Raw genomic sequence first — 27,489 nt, 5'->3', positions numbered from 1 at the left:
CTAGGTTGGTCATAATTTTCCTTCCAAGGAGTAAACGTCTTTTAATTTCATGGCTGCAATCACCATCCACAGTAATTTTGGAGCCCAGAAAAATAAAATCAGCCACTGTTTCCACTGTTTCCCCATCTATTTGCCATGAAGTGATGCAACCAGATGCCATGATCTTAGTTTTCTGAATGTTGAGCACTCATTTCACATGCTAGCAAAATAATGCTCAAAATTCTCCAAGGTAGGCTTCACAGTATGTGAACCATGAGCTTCCAGATGTTCAAGCTGGATTTAGGAAAGGCAGAGGAACCAGAAATCAAATTGCCAACATCCATTGGAACATATAAAAGGCAAGGGAATTTCAGAAAAAAAAAAAAAAAAAAAAACATTTGGTTCTGGTTCATTGACTATGCTAAAGCCTTTGAGTGTGTGGATCCCAACAAACTGTGAAAAAATCTTAGTGATGCGAATACCAGACCACCTTACCTGCCTCCTGCGAAACCCGTATGCAGGTCAAGAAGCAACAGTTAGAACCAGACATGGAACAACAGATTTGTTCCAAATTTTGAATGGAGTAGTCAAGGCTGTATATTGTCACCCTGCTTATTTAACTTACATGCAGAGTACATCATGCGAAATGTTTGGCTGGATGAAGCACAAGCTGGAATCAAGATTGCCAGGAGAAATATCAATAACTTCAGATATGCAGATGACACCACCTTTATGACAGATAGTGAAGAGGAACTAAAGAGGCTCTTGATAAAGGTGAATGAGTGAAAAAGCTGGTTTAAATCTCAACATTCAAACAACTAAGATTATGGCATCCGGGCCCATCACTTCATGGCAAACAGATGGGGAAACAATGGAAACATTGACAGACTTTATTTTCTTGGGCTCTAAAAATCACTGCCAATGGTGACTGAAGCCATGAAATTAAAAGACACTTGCTCCTTGGATGAAAAGCTATGACAAACCTAGACACTGTATTAAAAAGCACAGATATTTCTTTTCTGACAATGGTCCATCTAGTCAAAGCTATGTTTTTTTCAGAAGTATTGTATGGATGTAAGAGTTGGTTTATAAAGAAAGTTGAAGGCCAAAGAACTGATGCTTTTGAACTGTGGTGTTGGAGACGACTCTTGAGAGTCCCTTGGAATGCATGGAGATCAAACCCGTCAATCCTATAGGAAATCAATCCTGAGTTTTCATTGGAGGAACTGATGCTGATGCTGAAGCTCCAGTACTTTGACCACCTGATGCGAAGAGCCAACTCACTGGAAAAGACCCTGAAGATGAGAAAGATTGAAGACAGGAGGAGAAGTGAATGACAGAGGATGAGATGGTTGGATGCTATCACTGATTCAATGGACATGAGTTTGAGCACACTCCTGGAGATGGTGAAAGCCAGGGGAGCCTGGCATGCTATAGTCCATTGTGTCATAAAGACATGACTGAGTGACTTAACAGCAACAATGACTTTGCTCACTGAGTTTACCCGACTAATACCTTTTTTTTTTTTTTTGCTCTCTACCAATTACAACATTTTCCACCGTTCAAGGCCAAGATCAAACACCACCTCTTCCATTATCCTTTCCCTCAAATTAGTACCTGAAGGATAACTCTCTGGTTTCTGCAGACAGTGGACCATTTGCAATTTGGATCTTGTCTTTGGTAGCCACCTTTCTGAATAAAGTGAAATAATTTTCCTATTACAGGAAAGAATGCAGACTTGTTAGTGTCATGTGCAGAGCAGAGCCAGCCCTAGGCTCATGGCAATTCCAGTATAGAAGGGAGGGTAGGACATAGGGAGAGAAGAAAGTAAAATAAATGTTAGGAGGAGAGAGGGAGAGAAGGGTTATAATTTGGCTTTCTTGGAAGCTGCATTCCCACTAGTCTAGCTTATAGTCAAGATCTAACTGGGAAAACAAAGTACATGGAAACTGCTGGTTGTAATGGGGATATGAAGGAAGCTAGATTAACATCTAGGGGCAGTACCAACAAGAGACTAAAGGCAGGAGTGAGCTTTCATTCCAGGCACCTTCTCCTCATATCTCCTAGGGAAAGTTGCCTCAGAAGATTCATCATCAGAATTTGAGATGATCCATTTTAACTCCTGGTCTGTTGTCTGGATGGGAAAGAGACCAAGGTACCAGGCCTTAAAGTTGTTTCTGTCCATAGAAGCACAGGCCAGTAGAAGAACAATAGCTCAGAGACCTGGAGTGCTGAGCTACCAATAACATGGGCACTTAACTTTGAAAGGTTCTCAATCTGATTATCTTGGAAATAGGGCAAAGAGTTTCAGCCTTTCCTCTCTGTCTAGGATTTGCTGTGCTCCTACATCCTCATCAAATGCAAGTCTTCTGGCATGCCAAGAGTATCCACACATTTTCAAAGGTCAAGCAGGGAATCTGTATTCTAGGTGGCACAGGAGAGGCTACTCTGGGCAGGCCCCATTTGAAGGGTGTATTTTCCCTGGGTCATAAAGTATTGGGTTGGCCAAAAAAATTCATCCAGGTTTTTCCATAATACCTTACAGAAAAACCCAAATGAATTTTGTGGCCAACCCAATAGATGGGGCTGCTGAACTTGACTCCAAATCTCCTAAACCTTGACTAAGGGGATGGGGAACAGAACAAGGAGTGGGGTCCCAGATAACACCCATCAGGAACCCAGATTGAAAGAAAGATAAAAGATACCTGTGGCTCTCTGCCCTGAAGTCTGTTTATAATATATTCCAGTCCTTTACTTCTCTTGTTTCTTGGACATAAACAGTTGCACTGTCCTCCAAAATGCCTTATGCATTTGAAAGTCTGGAAGCTGCATGGGGCAGGACCATGGGGATAGATGGCCAGTTTTCTTGCCTTCCTTTCTAAAGGTTCTCAAGCACTAGGAGCTAGGGGAGTGTGCAGGCAGTAAGAAGAAGGAGAGGCAAGTAATTTTCGACCCCATTCCCTTCCTCCTGTTCTGCATGATAGGAGATAATTATGTAGGGGTGTGGGGGGTGGGTCTGTCAAGACAGCTCTGAGGAAAAGCTCTAAACATCAAAAGTACTTCCCACATAGCTATTATCTGGGCTTGCATCCTCTATGCCTTCACCTTGTATCTCTCTAACTGCTCATCCATATCTTCACCCACAGTTGTGCAGGAGATATAAAAGAAGGTACTGTGAAAGGATGAAGATTTAGCAAAATTGAAGGTGCCTAGATCTGGATTTGGGTGGCTATTTGTGCTGGTCCAGGCCCCATTTGCCTCCTTCCCCTGTTATTCTCCACATCATAGGTTGACTGAACACTGCAGGCTGCATTTCCCAGGCTTCCTTGTCAATCATCTTCTGGTTGGGTTCAACCAGTGGAAGGCACTGATGGGAAGGTAAGAAATGTGGGGATGTCAGGGTACTTAGGCTCTACCTTTTGTGCCTTTGGTGGCATTTCTGCTGTGTCTCTTCTATGGCTTCTGCTATCAGTATACTTCCAATTCTGCTGTGTGATCCAATTCCTGGCTCAGGTCATACAACCTCCTTCCACTGTCCATTTTCCACCTTGCCCTGCTCTGCCAGATGTTGCAAGAGGGGCTGACCCCTCTAGGTTGTGTTTCCCACGCTCTAATATTATTTGACCTGTAGTTTACTCCAGTGAAACACTGGAAGCAGACTGATGGGCAAGAATGATGTAAAGGAGAGGGTGTTTCTTCCTTTCCTCTTGTTTGGATACCCATGATAGACCCGTGATTTCACTTTCCATCAAGTGACCCAAGTCCCTAGCCTCTGGACATATCTCTTCCCTCACCCCTTTAGCCTAAGGATGGTGTTAGACTCCTGCTTTCACTAATCTATAACTTCCTGTCCTTTTTAGATTCTCTGCCTATCACCTATGTAACCATTTTCCATGTTAAATCTGTTGTCATAAATATTTGGTAATTTGTGTTCCTAGCTAGATCTTGACTATATAATAGACTAGTGATAATGCAGCCTATGATTCAAGGTGAGTGAATGGGAGACTCCTTGGCCATTTGACTCAAAGGTGTTTGGCAACTGCAGGAGACAGGAAGAATAAAAGAAAAGCAGGCCCCGGTAAGGGCCACAAAATAAATTTATAATTATTGATAAACTGGATGCTATAAGGCATGAGACTCTTAGAACAAGTCCAGAGGGAACACTTCATAATCTTGAAAACAAGATATGATCCTGGGTTGGAAAACCAACCCCAGACTGTTTCTCAACTGGTGTCTCAGAGTCACATGTTTTACATATCTGGTGGAAAATCTATAGATAAGAATATTAGTTACTGATTTGTTATTGATTACTGTTTCTTAATTACTCAATGGTTAATGATCATTTTGTTCTTTGGCCTTGAAGGCCACATGAGTTATAGTTTAACTCCCTGCATATTCTTTCATTCATGGCTGAAAGTATAATAAAGCTGGCTTAGATTCAGTTTCGGCACCTTCACTTTGGAGTGGTCTTGGCCCCCTGGTCCCTTGATCCTTGCTTTTCTGTGAATTCTTGTGCCTTGTTTCTCATTCTCTTGCCACATCACACTTTTGGAAACCCTGCTTGTCGAGCCAGTCTTGACAGGCAACAGCCCCTGAAAAGGTGGCTTTCATTCACCACAACCTGGTGTCAATAGATTGGTTGTGGACCCAAGTTTGGTTCAGTAACAGTAGCAGCCAAAGATTCAATGGAGACCCAGGGCTGAACAAGATGATGCTACCCTTATACTTACCTGATTTATTCAGGACCTTGCTGCTAGGACATTACAGTGCCAATTGTCTCAAGGATCTTGGTGGGGAGGTATAGGCCACTGGGTTAGTTTTATCTTTCAGAAGTCAGGCTCCTATGCCTGTTGAATGCCAGATCAGTATAATTCTTTCCCATGACCAACTAGACACCTTCCCCAAGTGAACTCTGTGCCCCCCCCAACCTAACACACACCAGACACAACAGCCCCTAGGATTTATTTTCTGAGGATTTTATTGTGGAGGATAATACAGGAGAGCAGCTTTGGGTGAGTGCATAGAGCTGTAGTTCCCTCCAGCTACCTGGATCCCCAGGTGATTTCTTGGAGGCATTGTAGGTTTCTGGGGAGGCTGCAAGATTACAGTTGGTGTTTGAGGTAGCTAATCAACATGGGGGGAATATCCAGCTGGTCGATGGCTTGTGGCTGGCTGGTGTGGCACAGGGATCTGCGGATAACTAAACGAGCCTGTGATAGCAGTGACCGTGGAGTGGCTACAGTAAGGAAAAACAGGTTTTGAGAAGCAATTCTCAGTGTGGTTCTCCCACCCAAGCCTACATCCATCCTGCCCTGGCTACTGCAGCCCTAACTGCTCTCTCCCTTCTAAGAAATGTCCCCCTCCCTGCCCTAAAATGCATGGTACCAATGGGGACACACTGAAGCCTAGAGAAGGCATGTTCAAGGCCACAAAACTGTCATTGGCAGAGCCAGAACCACAAATTGGGATTGTGCAAACCTTACCTCATCTCAGTGAACCTTCTCCTAAAAAGGAATCTGTAACCTCTTTTCTACTAGGGCCCCAAGAAAGGGGAGACAATAGTGTTTTCTCCAATTCACCCCAGAAATATTAACTTAGGGGGTGATTTGTGTCCCTGGGACATCCAAGCCAGGAGACCTATTAGAGCTGGTCTGCTTGACACTCACCTCGGGCCTGTACCAGCAATGCAGTGCTTTTATCATATTGCGAGTTCAGGTCCAGGGAGAGAGATGGAAGGTAGATGTTAGCACCAAAATCAATTAACAGCCGGATGTACTCTGGCGCACAATTATGGTGGAGGCAGATTTCGAGGAGGGTGCGGGGCCGTGGGATTCGAGCCAACAGGTGCTGGTCAGTACAGTTGTAGTCAGGGTCTGCCCCATGGAGCAAAAGTAGGCGGAAACAATCAAGGTGACCATAGACTGCAGCCAAATAGAGGGGGCCAGAACATGAAGCTATGTTCGATGCCCAGACTGGTAGTTTTGCCTTGACATTGACCTCTGCACCATGACCCAGGAGCTCCTGCAGGATGGTAACAGCACCATCACGGGCAGCTGTGAGCACAGGAGAGCAGTTGTTGTAGATGCTACCACCAGGACAGGCACCAGCTTCCAAAAGCACACGCACGCAGTCCAGATGACCATGACTGACGGCGGTAAAAAGTGGTGTCTGTGCCTTGACGTCTAAGCTGTCAACATCAGCACCATGTGCCAGGAGGACCTGCAGGCAGCTAAGGTGGCCATAAGCAGCAGCCAAGCGCAAGGGTGTCCCAGGGACACCCCAGCCACTCCTACTGTTGATAAATCTTTTGTAACGCTCCTGGCACAAAAGCTGGTCCAAAGTATAGGAATCATTGTTGTACACTGCTTGATTGAGAGCCTGCTTCTCTCCTGTGTCGGTATCCTCCTCCTCATCAGGCTGCAGGAGGGAGAAGATCTTGGTGATGTCCATGAGGTTTTCACCTTGGCTGATTGGAGCAAAACTATTCTCATTATGAGCAGGAGGATATGCCAGATCTGTGGGTGACAAAAACAGGAGACTGAGGGCTGCCATCGAAAGCCTGGATGCTTGCTCCCCCATCCTTCACTATCAGGCTCCTCCCTCATTGGCCCCCTGCTTCTAACTCCTACTCCATCTTATTTCAGACCCTAGAGATGGCTGCAAAAATAGATCAGGTCATTTCACAGCCTGGTACCTTTGCATATGTTGTTCTGCCTACTCTTCAAACTCCTACTTCTGGGAAGCCTTCCCTAATCTCTGCCCCTTCTCAGGGATTCTAAAGGATTACAACTAGGCTTTAGCTATGAACTTTCACATCTTATTTCCACTTATCTGTGCTTCATCAGTGTGTAAACTCCAAGGTGAGGACTCCTGTATCCATCTTATTATTCCTCCACTCCCGGCAGAGTCTACATCATGGCTAGGAAGTTGATAGATGAATCTTAATTCAGAATGTGTGGGCTAATGAGTTGGTTCTGGTCTGGCAGTTGCTAGGCCAACAGAATGGTGCTTTGTGGTGTCAAGCGGTCATCCCTGAGCATTCTGACATCAGTCTTATGGGGGCAGGCCCTCAATTCTACCTCTCAGCCTTTTAGATGAGATTCAACAACTTCACAAGCTTCCCTAGTGGCTCAGATGGTAAAGATCTGCCTGCAGTGCAGGAGACCTGGGTTTGATCCCTGGATTGGGAAATCCCCTGGAGAAGGAAATGACAACCCACTCTAGTACTCTTGCCTGGAGAATTCTATGGACAGAGGAAGCTGGCAGGCTACAATCCATGGGATCACAAAGAGTCAGACACAACTGTGTGACTAACTTTCACTTTTACTTTTCAACCTCTTAATAGCCCCTCATAAGTGATGTCCACGCAGACTCAGGTCCCATGCTTCAGGCAACAGAGTTGCTCAGGAAATGGATGGTGAATGGCATTCACTGATTAAATAAAGAAATGACATTATAAGAAATACACTTCAAGTAAAATAAACTTAAAGAGATAGTAAGAAATAGTTGAGGTTTCCAGGGCAAGTCCTTCTCTCTGTTGACAACTAGATTTTCCACCAGGACCACTCCAATCCAGGAGCACCTTTGATTGCCAGCAACTCTTTGGAAACTATGGCTTCTCCATCTCTCTGCTGTTGTTTTTTTTAGTTACTAAGTCGTGTCCAACTCTTTGCAACCCCATAGACTATAGCATGCCAGGTTTCCCTGTCTTTCACTATCTCCCAAGTTTTGCTCAAACTCATGTATATTGAGTTGGTGATGCCACCCAACCATCTCATCCTCTGTTGCCCCCTTCTCCTCCTGACTTCAATCTTTCCCATCTCTCTGAGTCAAGCCTTTTCCCATCCTCTCTGCTCTACCCAGCCTGGAGCCTTGCCTCAACCCTCAGCTCTTGTCTCATTACCCCCAGGCTCTACAAAATTACTCATCGCCCAGTGACTGACTCAAGCTAATGCTTTGACCTTTCTTGTCCTGTTTGTAATACTCCAAAGTCAAAGTCACCCACCTCAGTTTGTAATGTCATCAGGATAAGCTGGTAGGTTTTTCAGAAGTAGAGTCTTCATCCTCTCCCATACCCTGCAGCCCTGGGCTCAAGGCCACACACCTCCTTATATTCACCATCGACCTCGACCCCTCTTTGTTAGCCTGGTACCTCGAATACACACTTCATAGAATGATTTGTGAGGTGGGTGGATGGGTCTCCCTCAACTTTAGCTCTCCCTATGCATCAGCATCAACTCCATATATTTATTATTTATCCATTTTTGGGGTGCAATTATAACAGGATTTTAGAAATCAGACAGATCTAAGTTTGCAACTCAGCACCCCTATATTCTATCTGAGTAACCTTTGGGCAAGTGTCTTCCCTTCTTTGGGATTCAGTTTCCTCATTTATAAGACAGAAATAATTGTCCCTGCCTCATGGAACTGTTAAGAGAAAGAGTGTGTGTGCACGTATGCTTAGTCATTCAGTCATGTCTGATTCTTTGCAACCCCATGGATTGTAGCCACTAGGCTTCTCTGTCCACAGGATTCTCCAGGCAAGAATACTGGCATCGGTAGCCATTTCCTTCTCCAGGGGATCTTCCTGACTCAGGGATCAAATCCAAGTCTCCTGCATTGCAGGAGAATTCTTTATTGGGTGAGCGACCAGGGAAGCCCCAAGAGAAACTGAGCTACCACATGTTAGATCTTCAAAGGTGAGCTTCCTCTGTGCCTTCAGTCTCTCCACTGGTTCCTCTCCCTCAGTCATCTTTGGAAACAAAACACTTCTATGGTCCTTTGTCCTACTCTAGCTACCTTTCTTTTCTTCTTCACCTCCAAGTCACTTTTCCACCCTCTGCAGTGGCTCCATCCACCCTTAATCATACACTGAATAGTTCTTTAAAAGTCATCCTTGTGGTTAAATCTACTGGCTATTTATCAGATATTTCCTTTTCTGACTCTCCTGGAACATCTGACCACTTCTTCCTATGTAGTCTTCTCTTAGCTTCCTGGCCAGCACACTCTTCTGATTTCCCCCACTCTGTTCTCCCCTGAAATAGTTCTGTCCTCCGTGTTCTCTCCTTCTAGAGCTATAGCTTTCACCTTTATCAGGATGATTTCAAGCCCACTACTCCAAGTACCCCAGCTCTCTCTTCAGCAAAGGTATGTATTTATAGAATTCTTTCAGGTACTTCAAAATCAGCACTATCACACCATTACTACTACCATCACCATCACCAAACTAGATCCACATCTCAGTTCCTCATCATCCAACTGGTCAACCAAACCAAATACCCAAGACTAATGTCAGGCCTCTTTATTTCTTTCTCCCATCCCCATCTAACTGATTACCAAATCATATGGATTTTACTTCCTAGAGACCTCTATAGGCTACCCCTCTCAGGCTCATACTCATTGCCAGTACTTTATCTAGGCCTCTATCATCTTTTGCATCAACTCTTACTGTAGTCTCCTAGCTAGTTTACTTTTTCAATAATTTCTTCTTATTGTTGCTAAAGTGATCACTTAAAAATATAAACCTTGTCTGTGCCAATCCTCTATTTTAAATCCTTTAATGACTCCCTTTTCTTTCAGAGTATAGCCCAGATGCCTTGCCAAGCTTACAGGTCCTTCATGAGAAAACCTTGGCCCAAATCTCCAGCCTCACTTTCTACCACTTCTCTACTTATACTCCAAAATCCATCGATAAGGGAGGAGAAATTATGGCTCTTAATATATATCATGCTTCCTTCTTTCACATGCTTTCCTTCTTCCTCTGATGGGTTACTTCCTTGAGTCTTGGCTCTTATAGCACTAGAGCAGTCATCACACTGTATCACAACTCCTTCTGTGTGGATCTGTTTTGTCCCCACTGCAGATTGGGAGTACATATATGGAAGTAGTAAAACATGGTCTAGGATTCTGTTTCAATCTCATCTCTACCACTAGTAGCTCTGTGACCTAGGGCAGGTCATTTAATCTCTCTATGTCTATTCCTTCATCTGTAAAGATAGAGTAATAGTAGTATCTGTCTCAGAGGACTATTGTTAGGATTAAATGAGTTAATACATCTTAAATATTTACAATACCACTTGAATGTAGTACTCAGTAACCATTTTCACTATGATTATTATTACTACTTAGGTCTTCAATTTCTATGACTACTGCTTCCTCCAGAGGTTAAAGCTCCATAACTTCAATTTAGAGATGGAATAGAATCCAGGTTTCCCTACACCCCATCCTGTACTTTCTATTACCACCTGAAAAGCAAACACATATCCCTCCTCCTTGCCTCAAGCAGTTGTATTGTAGCTCCAAGAATCCTCAGGTTTGAGGGTCATGCTGGATTCCAGGACCTTAATCATATGATTTGTAACTTCTTTACAAAATCATTAAATAAAATAAATCTTACTATTTTACAATATTACTATCTTACTCTTGGGGGAGTGATGTTCAGAGAAATGAAGAGGAAAGGGAGTATGAAGGGAAATGCTGAAGATCTTACCAAGGTCATATTATGAGCCTACAGCAGGGCCAATATAATGAGCCTCCAGAGGGAGAACAAGACATAAACCCCAGCAGCCCTGGGTACTTGAGTGAATTGTACCTCACCTCATTAGATAGGGTAAGAAAATCTAAGTCATCTATTGTCTAACCTCACCGTACTATTGTTTATTAATCAGAGTTATTATGTGGGGACATTCTGTGCAAGGATCCTTCTCCTGATCCCCAAAGTGCAGGGGTTTTAAACTCTTTTTTGGTGACATCAGCCCCTGTGACAATCTTATTAAGTCTCTGGCCCCATCTCAGAATGATTTTTAATTTTTTCTTTCTTTTTAGATTAATTAATCTATTTTAATTGGAGGATAATTACTTTACAATATTGTGATGGTTTTTGCCATACATCAACATGAATCGGCCACAGGCATATGTGTCCCTCCATCCATAAGATACATAGAATTAAAGGAAACCAATTATATTGAAAAATAGCTATGAAAATATTTTAAAAATTGCATGATATAGTAATAAAAGTTCTTTATTAACACATTAAATAACAAGCTCTACTAATAATTTCTAAGTTATAATGAGCACAAATGGCATTTCTAGATCTCTGTCACAACTGTAATATGAAAGGAAATATCTATGATTTCTTCTGGTGACCAAGTTACAGGAACTAGTAATATGATTGCTATTTGCTGCCTGCATTCATCCTTGAAGGAAGCAGTAAATTTCAGTTAGATTAAGGGGAAATAAAAGTGTTTGTTCATATCATCTGTATTTTTGGACTCTTTGCATTCTATCTAAGGCCCTCTTGTGGGGGTGTCTGTGAATCTAGGTTAAGAACTCCTTTGGGAGAGTGGCTGGTTTCAGTAGGCCCCAGAATAGTCTGCCAAGCATTAATAGACTATTTTTAACGCTCGTTTTCCCCTCCCCTCCACATTGAGGAGCTCTGCCTTTCTGTCCTTGAACCTACCCTTCTGCATCCACACATACTCACAAATGCTAAACAAGGACACAAAGACAAACCTTCCCTTTTCCTGTATTGCATAACTGAAGCAATTTCCCTGAAGAAGTAGGCCCATTTGAATCCCAGAGCCCTGGCAGACATACTTTCCTGGGACAAACACAGCAGGAACCTGTCCTTCTCTCTGTGAGGTTTCCTCACTGACCTCCCAAGCACCGCCAGAAACCAGACCCAGTGGAAAGACTACAAAGGGTGGTGATCATAGGTTCACCACCCGGCAGCCCTAAGAGTTCACTTGTTCCTGATAGCATCGTCATATTCTAGGCTCCAGGTACTCACCAGACTGCCCCTACACCTCTGCGAAGCACTGGGCCTTGGTGGCCCCTCCAAGGGGAGCCCCCTACTGCCCCAGGGGCTGGAGCAGGCAGAGCCCCCAGTTTCCACTGTTAATAACACTGCCTGCAGTCTGGCTGAATAGATCCAGAGGGCTAATTTTAGGCTACCCTCCACCCCGCCTCCACCTCGCTCTGAAGGCCGTGTTATCTTACTAATGCCATTCTGGGAGAGATCCCTTTGAGAGCAGGGCCATCCATGGGGAAGTCTTGGAAGGACTGACTGACAGGTGTCTGGCTGTGCTGAGACTTAGGCTCCTAGTGTGTCCCAGGGTACCCCTCCCCACCATTCAAATAGGCTACAAGGCCAGACTCCTGGCTGTGGGTGTTCCTATCCTTTCACCAAGGGGCCAGAGAAGGCCCAGTTTTCCTTAGCACACCTTCCTCTGGTCCCAGGCCTCTTCTTTTCCTCTTCCTAACTTAGCCTCTTTGGATTTCCTATTTCCTTTTTTGAATGACCAACAACACATTGCCCTCTCCTTCCTCCACCCCAATACCCCTACTCCCAAGAGTGAGGAGGATGGTGGGAAGCAGAGAATGCCACACTGGAACATACATCAACAAGGTTTTCCAAAGTTTAGAAGGCCCTATGTGTGCTAAGTCACTCAGCTGGCCCTGATCAATTTATAAATGCCTCCCCTGTCCACCAACCCACCAGACTCAGCTTAAAGAAAATATCCACAGCATTTCCACCCTTTTCACATCTAAGACATCGAACCAGATTCATGTGTCCAGCACTAGGAACTCTGTCAAAAGCTCAGATCTTTAAAGTATTGTTTTAGCTCTCTGGTTGGCATTAAATGAAGGAAATGGTAGAGAGATATTTTTAGAAATAGTCACATTATCTACCTTAGATATCACCCAAAAAAAGCAAGTGGAAGCGAGCACCTTCTTCCTCCTGGGAAGAAATGCCAGCCTAGCGTTTGTTATACAAACTACACCACAAACCATCTGATCATGCCTGAGAAACACTTTATGGAGAAACTATTGAGAAGCCACTATGTGTAAGGTTCTAGATGTAGGAAGAACTTTAAAAAAATGTAAAATATGGTATCCTTGAAAGAGTTCACAGTTTATTAGGAAAAACAGACATGAAAACAATTGGTATTTCTCATAATGCAACAATGGTTATCTTGTGTCCATATCAATCTCTCAGATTAGTCCAGGGAGTAATTGCAGGGTTTTGTGTCCCTACATGCCACCAAAAACAATAACTTGAATTTTCCTGCAGAGATTGCAGTCTATATAGAACATTGATTCCAAGACCTCAGAGTACTTTTTTCCCCTTCCAATTATCACAAAAGAGAAGGTTCCAGTCAGGGAAAAAGAAAAGCCAGTGAGGGAACAAGAGATGTGTTGCAATTAAATACCAGCAGCTGTGTTTTACATGATTACTTTGGTATTAGAATCTGCATATTGAAAGGAAATGTCCACATTTCTGAGATGTTCAATGACTTCTGCTTAAATGCGTCCAAAAATAGAACACTCTATGCGTCCAAAAATAGAACACATCCAAAAGTAGCACATCTCATTATTGGACAGTTCAGTTGGTCCTTCTTTCTGCCAAGCCTCTATCTGCATCTATAAAACACTCCTGAGGTCAACTGTTGATCCAATTTTCACTTACTATTAGAACATCAGACAACACAGTCACTTTGTTTGTCCCAAAACAGCCCTCTGGGGATCTGATCCCAGATATCATCTTATCTCTGTGGAAACAGCTCAGTTCCATCAACTATTTATTTCAAGATCTATCTAATCCCTTTCCAAGTCTTGTCTGCCAATTCATGAAGTGGTTGTGCAGCCTGCTTACACTTTAACAGCACCAGGGAGTTCACAGGAGGTCAGATAACTCCTTAGGAAAGTGTCAAGTGTGTCCCAGTGTGATCAATGACTGACCATTGGAAACATGAAAAAGCATATCTCCTTCAGCTTAGTTTGAGGCAGTGGCCTGTAGCTGTTTATTACCCGAGGTCTCATGCAAACCTGATTAGCAGCCAACAAACAAGCTATTTATGATGCAGTATTATTCTTGAAAAAAAAATAGTAGGATTTTTTAAATAGAAAATTTTGGAGATAATTGCATATTGACATACAGAGATCCCCTGTAGACTTTACTATTTCCTCCAATGGTAGAATTTTGTAAGACAATGCAGTGCCTTAAGTAGAATGTTGACATTGACTCACCTATCTTATTCAGATTTCCCAAGCTTACCTGTAGTCATGTGTGTCTCAGTGTTTGTTTACTTCTGTACAATTTTATCACATAGTAGGTTCTTTGTATACCACCCCAACATACAGAATATACAGACAGTATACAGAATAGTTCTAGCACAATAAGGATATCTCAGATTTCCTTTTTATAGCTATATCTATTTCTTTCCCACTCTCCCTCCTTGGTTCTTAACCTAGCAATCTCTAATCTCTTTTCCATTTCTATAATTTTGACATTTCAAAATTATATAAGTGAAACTGTACCCTTTGAAAGTAGCTTTTTTCCACCCAGCATACCCTTGGGAGTCATCCAAGTTGTTGCCTGCATTGTTTGTTTCTGTGGTATGTATGTACCATGATTTGTTTAACCATTGACCCAGTGAAAGACATCTAGATTGTATGTAGTTATTTGGCTATTAAGGAAAAACATTCTATGAACATCTATGCACAGGTCTTTATCACTCCAGTTACATCATAGGATTTATGAATAAAGTGATTACCCTAACCTTAACCCTAAAGTGATTACTCCCATTTTACTCTTCCATGTCAGGATTGTTTTAGCTATATTAGAACCTGAAGCTTTTAATTATCAATACCTTTTAGAATAAGCTTGCCTATGTCTACAAAAAATTGCTGAGACTTTGGTAGAAACTGTGTTAAGTCTACATAATAATTTCAGGAGAATTGACTGCTTTACTGTGTTGAACCCATGGTATTTTTTTTTTTTTTAATTATTGGAGTATAGTTGACTTACACTGTTGTGGTAGTTTCAGGTGTATAGCAAAGTGAATCAGTTATACTTAAACATATATCCACTCCATTTTAGATTCTTTTCCCATATAGGCCATTACAGAGTACTGGGTAGCCCGGTCCTTATTGTTATTTATTTTTATATATAGTAGTGTGTATATGTCAATCCCAGTCTCCCAATTTATCCCTATCCCTCCTTCCTCCCTGGTAACCATACACTAGTTTTCTACATCAGTAACTATTTCTGTTTTGTAGATAAGTTCCTTTGTATCCTTTCTTTAGATTCCACAAATAAGTGATATTGTATGCTATTTGTCTTTTCTACATATGTTATGTTTTTACATTTATTTAAGTCCTTAATTTCTTTCATCACATTTTGTAGTTTTCAGTGTATGTACCATGTACATATTTTATTAAGTGTATACCTAAGTATTTCAATTTCTTTGGATACATTGTAAATTACATTGGGTTTTAATTTTGGTTTCTATGTGTTCATATAGAAATATGATGTATGTGTGTGTGTGTGTGTTTTGATTTTATATCCTGCCACAGTGCTGAATTTACTAGTTTCAGTGTTTTTGTTTTTGGTATATTCCTTTTGATTTTCTATGTAGTCAATCATGTCATCTGCAAATAGGGACAACTTTATTTCTTCCTTTCCAATCTGTATGCCTTATTTCCTCTTCTTGTCTTATGTAGTGATTAGAACTTCCAGAAATATATTGACAAAGAGTGATGAGAGTGAACATCTTTGCTTTTTCCTAGTCTTGTCGGGAAACATTTAGTCTTTTATACTAGGTATGATGTTAACTATAGGTTTTTTAAATAGATGCCCTTCGTCTAGGTTCACGAACTTCCCTTCTATTCATAGCTTACTCAGTGTTTATATCAGGAATGTATGTTGGATTTTCTTAAATACTTTTTCTACATCAATTGATGTGGTCATATAAGTTTTCTTCTTTAACCTGTTTATATGGTGGATTACCATCATTGATTTTGAAATGCTGAATCACTTTCATCTTTGAAATAAATTCCACTTGGAAATGGTAAATAATTTTTAGTGCATCGTGGGGTTAGGTTCCTGGAGGAGGGCATGGCAACCCACTCCAGTATTCTTGCCTGGAGAATCCCATGGACAGAGGAGCCTGGTGGGCTACATTTCATAGAGGGTTTCAGAGACTTGGACACAACTGAAGCAACTTAGCATGCACAGGGTTACGTTTCCTAATATTTTGGTAAGGAATTTTATGCTTAGGTTGATGAAAAATAATGGTTTGTAGATTTCTTTTTTCTTTCTCTTTTTGATTTTGGTATCAGGGTAATACTGACCTCATAAAATGACTTTATAAATCTTCTTTCTTCCATTTTTGGAAGAAATTGTGTAAATTCACAAGACTGGTGTTAATTTCTTAAATGTTTGGTAGAATTCTCCAGTGAAATGATCTGGGCCCAGAGATTTTTTTGGGGAGAGGAGTTTTTACATAATGAATTGCATTTCTTTAATGGATACAGAACTATTCATATCAGTTATTTAATTTTTATTAAAGTTTTGGTAGTTGGTGGGTTTTGAAGGGCAGGTTTCTCTAAATTGTCATGATATTAAGGGTGAAGTTTTTTGTAGCATTTCATTTTAAAACTAATCAATCATTTTATTATAGATATTTACTTGCCATCTTCAGTTCAGTTCAGTTCAGTTGCTCAGTCGTGTCTGACTCTTTGCGACCCCATGAACGCCAGGCATCCCTGTCCATCAACAACTCCCAGCATCCACCCAAACCCATGTTCATAGAGTCGGTGATGCCATCCAACCATCTCATCCTCTGTCGTCCCCTTCTCCTTCTGCCCTCAATCTTTCCCAGCATCAGGGTCTTTTCCAATGATTCAGCTCTCTGCATCAGGTGGCCAAAGTATTGGAGTTTCAGCTTCAATATCAGTCCTTCCAATGAACACCCAGAACTGATCTCCTTTAGGATGGACTGGTTGGATCTCCTTGCAGTCCAAGGGACTCTCAAGAGTCTTCTCCAATACCACAGTTCAAAACCATCAATTCTTCGGAGCTCAGCTTTCTTTATAGTCCAACTCTCACATCCATACCTGACTAATAGAAAAACCATAGCCTTGGCTAGATGGACTTTCGTTGGCAAAGTAATGTCTCTGCTTTTTAATATGCTGTCTAAATTGATCATAACTTTCCATCCAAGGAGTAAGCGTCTTTGAATTTCATGGCTGCAATCACCATCCACAGTGATTTTGGAGCCCAGAAAAATAGTCAGCCACTGTTTCCACATCTATTTGCCATGAAGTGATGGGACCAGATGCCATGATCTTAGTTTTCTGAATGTTGAGTTTTAAGCCAACTTTTTCACTCTCCTCTTTCACTTTCCTCAAGAGGCTCTTTAGTTCTTCTTCACTTTCTGCCATAAGGGTGGTGTCATCTGCATATCTGAGGTTTTTGATATTTCTCCTGGCAATCTTGATTCCAGCTTGTGCTTCCTCCAGCCCAGTGTTTCTCATGATGTACTCTGCATATAAGTTAAATAAGCAGGGTGACAATATACAGCCTTGACGTACTCCTTTTCCTATTTGGAACCAGTCTGTTGTTCCATGTCCAGTTCTAACTGTTGCTTCATGACCTGCATACAGATTTCTCAAGAGGCAGGTCAGGTGGTCTGGTATGCCCATCTCTTTCAGAATTTTCTAGTTTACTGTGATCCATACAGCCAAAGGCTTTGGCATAGTCAATAAAGCAGAAATAGATGTTTTTCTGGAACTCTCTTGATTTTTTGATTATCTAGCGGATGTTGGAAATTTAATCTCTGGTTCCTCTGCCTTTTCTAAAACCAGCTTGAACATCTGGAAGTTCACTGTTCATGTATTGCTGAAGCCTGGCTTGGAGAATTTTAAGCATTACTTTACTAGCGTGTGGGATGAGTGCAACTGTGTGGTAGTTTGAGCATTCTTTGGGATTGCCTTTCTTAGGGATTGGAATGAAAACGGACCTTTTCCAGTCCTGTGGCCACTGCTGGGTTTTCCAAATTTGCTGGCATATTGAGTGCAGCACTTTCACAGCATCATCTTTCAGGATTTGAAATAGGTCAACTGGAATTCCATCACATTCACTAGCTTTGTTCATAGTGATGCTTACTAAGGGCCACCTGACTTCACATTCCAGGATGTCTGGCTCTAGGTGAGTGATCACACCATCGTGATTATCTGGGTCATGAAGATCTTTTTTGTATAGTTCTTCTGTGTATTCTTGCCACCTCTTAATATCTTCTGCTTTTGTTAGGTCCCTACCATTTCTGTCCTTTATTGAGCCCATCTTTGCATGAAATGTTCCCTTGGTATCTCTAATTTTTTTGAAGAGATCTCTAGTCTTTCCCATTCTATTGTTTTCCTCTATTTATTTGCACTGATTGCTGAGGAAGGCTTTCTTATCTCCCCTTGCTATTCTTTGGAACTCTGCATTCAAATGGGTATATCTTTCCTTTTTTCCTTTGTTTTTTGCTTCCCTTTTTTTCTCAGCTATCTGTAAGGCCTCTTCAGACAGCCATTTTGCTTTTTTGCATTTCTTTTTCTTGGGGATGGTCTTGATTCCTGTCTCCTGTACAATGTCATGAGCCTCCATCCATAGTTCATCAGGCACTCTGTCTATCAGATCCAGTTCCTTAAATCTATTTCTCACTTCCACTGTATAGTCATAAGGGATTTGATTTAGGTCATACCTCAATGGTCTAGTGGTCTACTCCACTTTCTTCAATTTCAGTCTGAATTTGGCCATAAGGAATTCATGATCTGAGCCACAGTCAGCTCCTGGTCTTGTTTTAGCTGACTGTATAGAGCTTCTCCATCTTTGGCTGCAAAGAATATAATCAATCTGATTTTGGTGTTGACCATCTGGTGATGTCCGTGTGTTACCATCTTACTCACTTAAAAAAGAAAAGAAAAAACTTTATATTTTTGAGAAGTCTTATGTTCATAGCAAAATTGAGAGGATGGTACATAGATTTCCCAAATACTCTGTCCCTATTCACAAATAGTCTTCCCCATTATCAACATCCCCTACCAGAGTGGGCTATTTATAACACCCGATGAACTTACATTGATACATCATAATGACCCTAAGTTCATAGCTTGCATGAGGGTTCATCCTCCGTGTTGTATGTTCTATGATTGGGTCAAATATTTATATCTAACTGTGGTGTTGGAGAAGACTCTTGAGAGTCCCTTGGACTGCAAGGAGATTCAACCAGTCCATCCTAAAGGAGATCAGTCCTGAGTGTTCATTGGAAGGACTGATGCTGAAGCCGAAACTCCAATACTTTGACCACCTCATGCGAAGAGTTGACTCATTGGAAAAGACCCTGATGCTGGGAGGGATTGGGGGCAGGAGGAAAAGGGGACGACGGAGGATGAGATGGCTGGATGGCATCACCGACTTGATGGACATGAGTTTGAGTAACCTCTGGGAGTTTGTGACGGACAGGGAGGCCTGGCGTGCTGTGATTCATAGGGCCGCAAAGAGTCGGACACGACTGAGTGACTGAACTGAACTGAACTGAATGATATGTAGCCATCATTATAGTATTATTCAGAGTATTCTCATTTCCTCAAAAATCCTCTGTGCTCCACCTATTCATCCTACCCCTACCCAAGCTCAGGCAACACTGATGTTTTTATTGTCTCCATAGTTTTGCCTTTTTTAGAATGTAGCATTTTCAGATTGGCTTCTCGCAGTTAGTAATGTGAATTTAAGATTCTGTTGACCTAAAACAAGTAGAGTATCAGATATCTCTCAAGCAAAAATTAGTCTATTCAATATTAGCAGAGAATTGCAATTTGGAGTCAGTAACCATGGTGAGTCATGTTGAATTCCTCCCACAGCAAGGAAAGAACACTTTTATAGAGAGGAAAAGAAAGTTGGGAGGGCTATAGTAAACAGAATTCATGACTTTTCTTTGTCAGAGTTCTTGCCAGGAAAGAAGTCCATCTTTCTATTGGGCTCTGCTATCCTCATAGGGCATGAGAGCTCCTCCTTCTCTCTCCCAACTCTATTTAATTGAGGGTTCTATGGTTTTGTTTTTGTTTTTACAGTTCCTATATGTCTTTATATTACTTAATATCTCATTCTTTTCAGTGCTGAAGAATTTTCCAATGTCTGGATGTTCCACAGTTTATTTGTAAGTTCATCTATTGAAGAATATTTTGGTGACTTTTAAGTTTGGGAGATTATAAATAAGGCTGCTAGAAATATCTGTATGCAGGTTTTGTGCAAAAGAAAAGTACTGAAATGTGTTAGTCACTCAGTTGTGTCCAACACTTTGTGACCCCATAGACTGTAGCCCACCAGGCTCCTCTGTCCATGGAATTCTCCAGGCAAGAATACTGGAGTGGGGAGCCATTCTCTTCTCCAGGGGATCTTCCTGACCAAGGGATCGAACCCATGTCTCCTGCATTGCAGATGGATTCTTTATTGTCTGAGCAACCATGGAAACCCATCTGAGGGAATATAAATTATCAGTTCCTTTGGGTAAATTCCAGAGTTTGATTGATGGGATTGTATGGTAAAATTATATTTAGCTTTGTAAGAAACTGCCAAAGTGTCTTCCAAAGTGGCTGTACCATTTTGCATTCCTACTAGCAATGAACAATAGTTCCTATTATTCCAGACCCTTCTCAGCATTTGGTGTTGTCAATATTCATGGTTTTGGCCATTCTAATAGGTGTGCAGTAGTGTCTTATTGTTTTATTTTGCATTTCCCTGATTAATATGACATAAGCATCTTTTTATATGCATATTTGCCAGTTGTATACCTTCTGTGGCGAGGTGTCTGTTACAATGTTTGTCACATTTTTTAATTGGGTTGTTTGTTTTCTTATTGTTGACTTTTAAGAGTTCTTTTTGTAATTTCTATAGCAGTCTTTTATCATAGGTATCTTTTAAATTTTTTATTGGAGTATGGTTGCTTTACAGTGTTGTATTATTTTCTGCTGTGCAGATGTCTCTTTTGTAAAAATTTTCTCCAAGTCTTTGGCTTCTCATTCTTTTACTAGTGTCTTTTGCCTATCAGACTTAAAAAAATTAAATTCAGCTTATCAATAATTTTTTTCCTAGATCCTGCCTTTGGTGTTGTACCTAAAAAGTCATTGCCATGCCCAAGATCATCGAGGTTTTCTTTTAGGTTATATTCCAGTAATTTTATAGTTTTCCATTTTACATATATGTCTGTGATCCATCTTTAATTTCTGTCAAAGTGTGAGGTCTTTGTCTAGATTCATTTTTTTTACATGTGGATATCCAGTTGTTTCAGCACCATTTGTTGAAAAGACTAGCTTTGCTTCATAGTGTTGCCTTTACTACTTTGTCAAAGATCAGTTGATTATATTTACATGGATCTACTTCTAAGCTTTCCATCGATCTATTTGTCTATTATTTACCAATAATACACTTTCTTGGTTACTATAGCTTTATAGTAAGTCTTGAAGTTGAGTAGTGTCAGCCCTCTGTTGTTGTTCTCTTTCAATATTGTGTCAGTTATTATGGATCTTTTGCCCCTCTATATGAACTTTATAATAACTTTATAATCAGTTTGTTGATAGTCACAAAAAAACTTCCTGAGATTTTGATTGAGATTGCATTGAATCTATAGATCAAGTTGGAGAACTGAAAACTTGACAACATTTTGTCTTCTATCCGTTAACAAGCACTATCTCTCCATTTATTTCCTTCTTCTTTGATTTCATACATCAAGGTTTTGTAGTTTTCTTCAAGTAGATCTTGCATATATTTTGATAAACCTGTCCCTATGTATTTTTTGTTGCTAATGTGAATGGTATTGTGTTTTGAATTTCTAAATTCTTCTTATTCATTGCTGGTATATAGGAAAATGGTTGGCTTTTATATATTAACCTTGTGTCCTGAAAGCTTGCTATAATTGCTTATTAGTTCCAGAAGTTGTTCCATCCATTATTTTGGACTTTCTATATGCAATAATGTCATCTAGTACATAGACAGTTTTATATCTCCCTTCTGAATCTTTATACCTTTTATTTTCTTTTCTTAGCTAGGACTTCCAGTATGATGTAGAAAAGGAGTAGTAACAAGAGTTATCCTTGCATTCTTGCTAATCAATATCTATTGATATTGATTCCTTCGTAGGAATTCCTTCATAGGAATGCTTTGAGGTTCTTACCATTAGGTATGATGTTTGCTGCAGGCTTCTCAGATGTTGTTTATCAAAGTGAGGAAGTTTCCCTGCACTCCCATTTCAATGTTTTTTTTTTTTAAATCATAAATTAGTGTTTGATATCGCAAATGTTTATTCTGCATCTATTGAAATGATGATGTGATTTTTATTTATCAGTGTGTTGCTATGATGAAGTACATTAATTGATTTTCAAATGTTGAACCAAACTTGTGGTCATTCCACTTGTTAAATGTTGCATTATTCTTTTTAAACACTGTTTGGTTTGATTTGCTAATATTTTGTTGAGGGATTTTGCAGCTATGTTCATGATAAATATTGATTTGTAGTTTTCCTATGAAGTTTTTTTGTCTAGATTTGGTATTAGTATAATGCTGGCCTCATCGTGTGTGTGTGTGTGTGTGTGTGTGTGTGTGTGTGTGTGTGCGCGCACGTGCATGATTAGCCGTGTCCAACTCTTTGCGACCCCATGGACTATATAGCCTGCCAGGCTCCTCTGTACACAGAATTTTCTAGAAAAGAATACTGAAGTGGCTTGTCATTTCCTACTCCAGGGGATCTTCCCGACCCAGGGATCAAATCCGCGTCTCCTGCATCTCCTGCATGGCAGGCAGATTCTTTACCACTGGTGCCACCTATGGTAAACCCCTCATAGAGTAAGATAAGAAGTATTCCCTCTGTTTCAATTTTTGGAAGAAACTGTAGATAATAGGTATAATTTTTCCCCTTAATTGTCTGATAGAATCCATCAGTGAACCCATCTAAGACTAGTGATTTGCTTTGTAAGGTTGTTAATTTTTTAGAAATTATAATTGACATACAATGTTACATGAGTTTCAAGTGTAGAATAGTGATTCACTATTTTTATAAATTATAAAATGATCACCATGAAAGATCTAGTTACCATCTGTCACCAGAGTTATTACAATATCATTAACTATATTCCCTATACTGTACTTTACAGTCTCATGACTTTTTTTATAGCTGAAAGTTTTTATCTTTTAATCCCCTTTATCTATTTGCCCATCCCCCAACACACCTCCCCTCTGGCAACCACCAATTTGTTCTTCATACCTATGAGTCTGTTTCTGTTTTACTTTGTTAGTTCATTTGTTTTCTTTCATAGATTACAAAACATGTAAGTGAAATCATAATATTCATCTTTCTCTGACATTTCTCTCCATCAACATTGTTGCAAATGGCAAGATTTCATTCTTTTTTATGGATGAGTAATATTCCATTTTTAAATATATACTACCTCTTTTTTATCTATTTGTCTATCGATGGGCACTTAGGTGGCTTCCATATCTTGGCTATTGTAAGTAGTATTGCAATGAATACAGGGGTACATATATCTATTTGAATTAATTTTGTTTCTTCAAATAAGTACTCAGAAGTAGAATTGTGGATTAGATAGTAGTTCTATTTTTAGTTTCTTGAGGATTATCCATACTGTTTTCCATACTTGGTGTACCAATTTACATTCCCACCAACAGTGTATGAGTGTTCTCTTTTTTCTACATGCTCGCCAACAACTGTTTCTTGTTTTTTTCATAATAGCCATTCTGACAGGAGTGAGGTGTGGTATTTTTTGTGGTTTTGATTTGTACTCCCCTGATGATTAGTGATGTTGAGCATATTTTCATGTGCCCATTGGCCATTTGTATGCTTTCCCTGGGGAAAAAAGAGTCTATTCATCACTACTGCAATTTTTAATAGGGTTGTTGGTATTTTGATATTGAGTTGTATAAATTTTTATATATTTTTGATATCAACCCCTTATTGGTTATATTGTTTACAAGTGTCTTCTCCTATTCAGTAGGTTGCCTTTTTGTGTTGATAGCTTTTTTCACTGTAAAAGGCATTTTACCTTTCTCTCCTGGTGTGTATCTCTGCCTTGCTTCTATCTTAACTAAACAAAGCATTTCTCTATATGCCCTCCCACTTGTTGTGCTCTGTCTCTAATAATAAACTTTGTACCTGCAAAAAAAAAAAAAAAAGTAGGCATTTTAGTTTTTAGTCTCATTTGTTTACTTTTTCTTTTGTTGCCCTTGCCTGAAAAGACATGTCCAAAAAATATTGCTAAAACCAATGTCAAAGCATATTGCCTGTTTTATTGTAGGAGGTTTATTTAAGTCTTTAGTTCATTTTTAGTTTATTTCTGTATATGGTGTAATGAAGTGGTCCTGCTTCATTCTTTTGCATGTAGCAGTCTAGTTTTTTCAGTACCATTTATTGAAGAGACTGTCTTTTCCCAATTGTATCCTTTCTTGTAGATTAATTGAACATATAATTATGCTTTATTTAATTATGGCTTATTTCTAGGCTCTCTATTCTGTTTCATTATTTCTTGATTCAATTCATTAATAGGTATAGGCCCATTCAGATTGTCTATTTCTTCTTGTGTGAATTTTTGTTGATTTTGTCTTTCAAGCAATTGGTCTGTTTCATTTGGTTATCAAATCTGTGGACACAGAGTTGTTCATAATATTCTCTTATTACCCTTTTATTGTCCAAATAATAATTTATATCTTCTTTCTTCTTCACATAGTTAACTTGGCTAGAGGCTTAGCAATTTTAGTAAACTTTGCAAAGAACAAGCTTTTGGTTTTGTTATTTTCTTTATTGAATTTCTGTCTTATTTGATCTTTATAATTTTCCTCAATGTCTGCTCTATTTTTTTCTCCTTCTTTTGGTTTAACTTGCTCTTTTTTTTTTTTTTTCTAGTTTCCTAATGTGGAATCTTATATTAGTTACTTTAGCTCTTTCTTTTTTTTTCTAACTTAACACTATAATTTCTCTCAATGCATTACTTTCACTGCATTCCCTGGATTTTGATAACTTGTATTTTTAATTTTCACTTTCAAACATTTAAAATTTCTTTTCAGGCTTCTTCCCTGCCCCATGTGTTGTTTAGAAATTTATTGTTTAATCTCCTTATATATGAGACTTTTATGGCTACATTTTGATGATCAATTTGTGGCATAATTCTATTGTGGTCTGAGAGTATACTTTTTTAACTTCTAGTTTTTAATTTATTTTTTCAGCTTTTTTGTGATATAACTGACATGTAACATTATGTAAATTAAGGTATACAATGTGATGATTTGATACACATATATAATGTAGACTATCTATGAAAATAAGGTTAGTTAAAACACCTTTTAACTCCTATACTTATCATTTTGTTGTTATGGTGAGAAAAAACTCTCATAGAAACTTTCAAGTATAGAATATAGTATTGTTAACTGTATTTACCATTCTGTACCTTAGATCCCCCGAACTTATTAATTTTGTCACTGAAAGTTTGTACACTTTGACCAATATCTCCCAATTTCCCTTATACCTTAGGCAACCACCATTCTACTGTTTCTGCGAGTTTTATGTTTCTATGAGTTGAATGTTTTTAGATTCCACATGTATGTGAGATCATTCAGTATGTCTTTGTCTGATATTTCACTTAGGATAGTGCCCTCAAGGTCCATCTATGTTGTCACAGTTGGCAGGCTTTCTTTCTTTTTAATGGCTGAATACTATTATGTATCTATATCTAAAATGTTTTCTTTACCTATTTGTCTGTTGGCTGAGATGGAAAAAGAGTCTGCCTGAAATGTGGGAGACCTAGGTTCGATCCCTGGTTTGGGAAGATCCCCTGGAGGAGGGCATGGTAACCCACTTCAGTATTCTTGCCTGGAGAATCCCCATGGACAGAGGAGCATGGTGGGCTATAGTCCCTGGGGTCTCAAAAGAGTCAGACAGAACTGTTCAACTAAGCGCAGCATAGAACACTTAGGTTGTCTCCATGTCTTGGCTATTGTGAATAATGCTGCTGAACATGAGAGTACAGATGCCTCTTTGAGACAATGATTTTGTATCCTTTGGATATACACTTAGAAGTGAAATTATTGGATCATATGGTAGTTTTGCTTTTAATCTTTTGAGTAACCATACATTTTTTTAAAATCAAGGGCCTTTTATGGTTAGAAACCATACAGTTTTTATTAGTGGCTCTACTAATTTACATTCCCACCAGTTGTGCGCCAGGGTTCCCTTTCTTTACATCCTTGCCAGCAGTTATTACCTCTGGTCTTTTTGGTAATAGCCCTTTTGACAGGTGTGAAATGGTATATCATTGTGGTTTTGATTTGCATTTCCCTGATGATTAGTGACATTGAACACCTTTCATGTACTTATTGTCATTTGTATATCTTCTTTAGAGTCATGTCTGTTTAAGTACTTTGCCCATTTTTAATCAGGGACATTTTGTTGTTTTTGTGTTTAAGTACTAATCCCTTATCAGATATATGGTTCACAAATATTTTCTCTCATTTCATTCTCAGTAATAGTTTTTTATAGACAAAGTTTTTTATTTTGGTGAAATCCATTTATACAGTTATTTTTCCTTTTGTTGTCTCTACTTCTAATGACATATACAAGAAATAATTGATATATCAAATATCATGAAACTTTCCCCTATAATTTCCAATTTGATTCTTTGGTATGTGGATATAATTTTACCAACATCATTTGTGAAAAGACATCCTTTCATCCTTTCTCTGTTGAATGATCTTAGTGCTTCTATCGAGAATCATTTGATCATACATATGAGAGTTTCTGCTTTGGCCCAGTTGAGAACCGAGAACTTCCAGATGTACAAGCTGGGTTTAGGAAAGGCAGAGGAACCGGAGATCAAATTGTAAACCTCATTGGATCATAGAGTAAGCAAGGGAATGCCAGAAAAAAACAACAACAACATCTGCTTCTCCTTCATTGATCACACTGAAGCCTTTGACTGTGTGGATCACAACAAACTGTAGAAAATTCTAAAAGGGATGGGAGTATCAGACTACCTTACCTGTCTTCGAGAAATCTGCATGCAGTTCAAGAAACTGTTAGAACCAGACCTGGAACAACTGACTGGTTCAAAATTGGGAAAGGAGTACATCAAGGCCATATATTGTCACCTAGTTTATTTAACTTATATGCAGAGTACATCATGTGAAATGCTGGGCTGGATGAAGCATGAGCTGGAATCAAGATGGCTGGGAGGAATAACAACAACCTCAGGTATGCAAATGATATCATTCTAATGGCAGAAAAGTGAAGAGGAACTAAAGAGCCTCTTGATGTGGGTGAAAGAGGAGAGTGAAAAAGCTGGCTTAAAACTCGACATTAAAAAAAAAAAAAGAAACACATATGTACACCCGTGGCTGGATCATGTTGATGTATGACAAAACCCATCACACTATTGTAAAGTAATTAACCTCCAATTAAAATAATTAATTAAAAACAAGATCATGGCATCTGGTCCCATCACTTTCTGGCAAATAGATGGGAAAAAAATAAAAACAGTAGCAGATAGTATTTTCTTGGGATCCAAAATCACTGCAGATGGTGACTGCAGTCATGAAATTAAAAGATACTTGTTCTTTGGAAGAAAATCTATGGCAAATCTAGACAGCATATTAAAAAGCAGAGATATCACTTTGCTGACAAAGGT

General features: G+C 39.6%; 1 protein-coding gene and 1 long non-coding RNA gene across 3 annotated transcripts in view; one reads left to right on the top strand and one right to left on the bottom strand.

The window, feature by feature from the left end:
* Positions 1 to 209: 209 nt before the first annotated feature.
* On the top strand, positions 210 to 27,018 carry LOC122689106. Its single transcript, XR_006339722.1, has 3 exons — positions 210 to 245; positions 3,573 to 3,575; positions 26,623 to 27,018. It is a non-coding gene; the product is annotated as an uncharacterized LOC122689106 (long non-coding RNA).
* The window catches only part of MTMR8 (myotubularin related protein 8), a 256,913-nt gene continuing 235,445 nt past the window's right edge, over positions 6,022 to 27,489 (bottom strand). For both annotated transcript variants that reach the window (XM_043895248.1, XM_043895249.1), the window contains one exon: positions 6,022 to 6,494. In XM_043895248.1, the coding sequence (XP_043751183.1) occupies positions 6,162 to 6,494 (333 nt within the window). In that variant the 3' untranslated portion in view covers positions 6,022 to 6,161. The remainder of the gene's footprint in view (positions 6,495 to 27,489) is intronic.

This window comes from Cervus elaphus, chromosome X (genome assembly GCF_910594005.1).
Source record: "Cervus elaphus chromosome X, mCerEla1.1, whole genome shotgun sequence".
Taxonomy (NCBI): Eukaryota; Metazoa; Chordata; class Mammalia; order Artiodactyla; family Cervidae; genus Cervus; species Cervus elaphus.
This window is presented reverse-complemented; position numbering and strand designations above follow the sequence as displayed.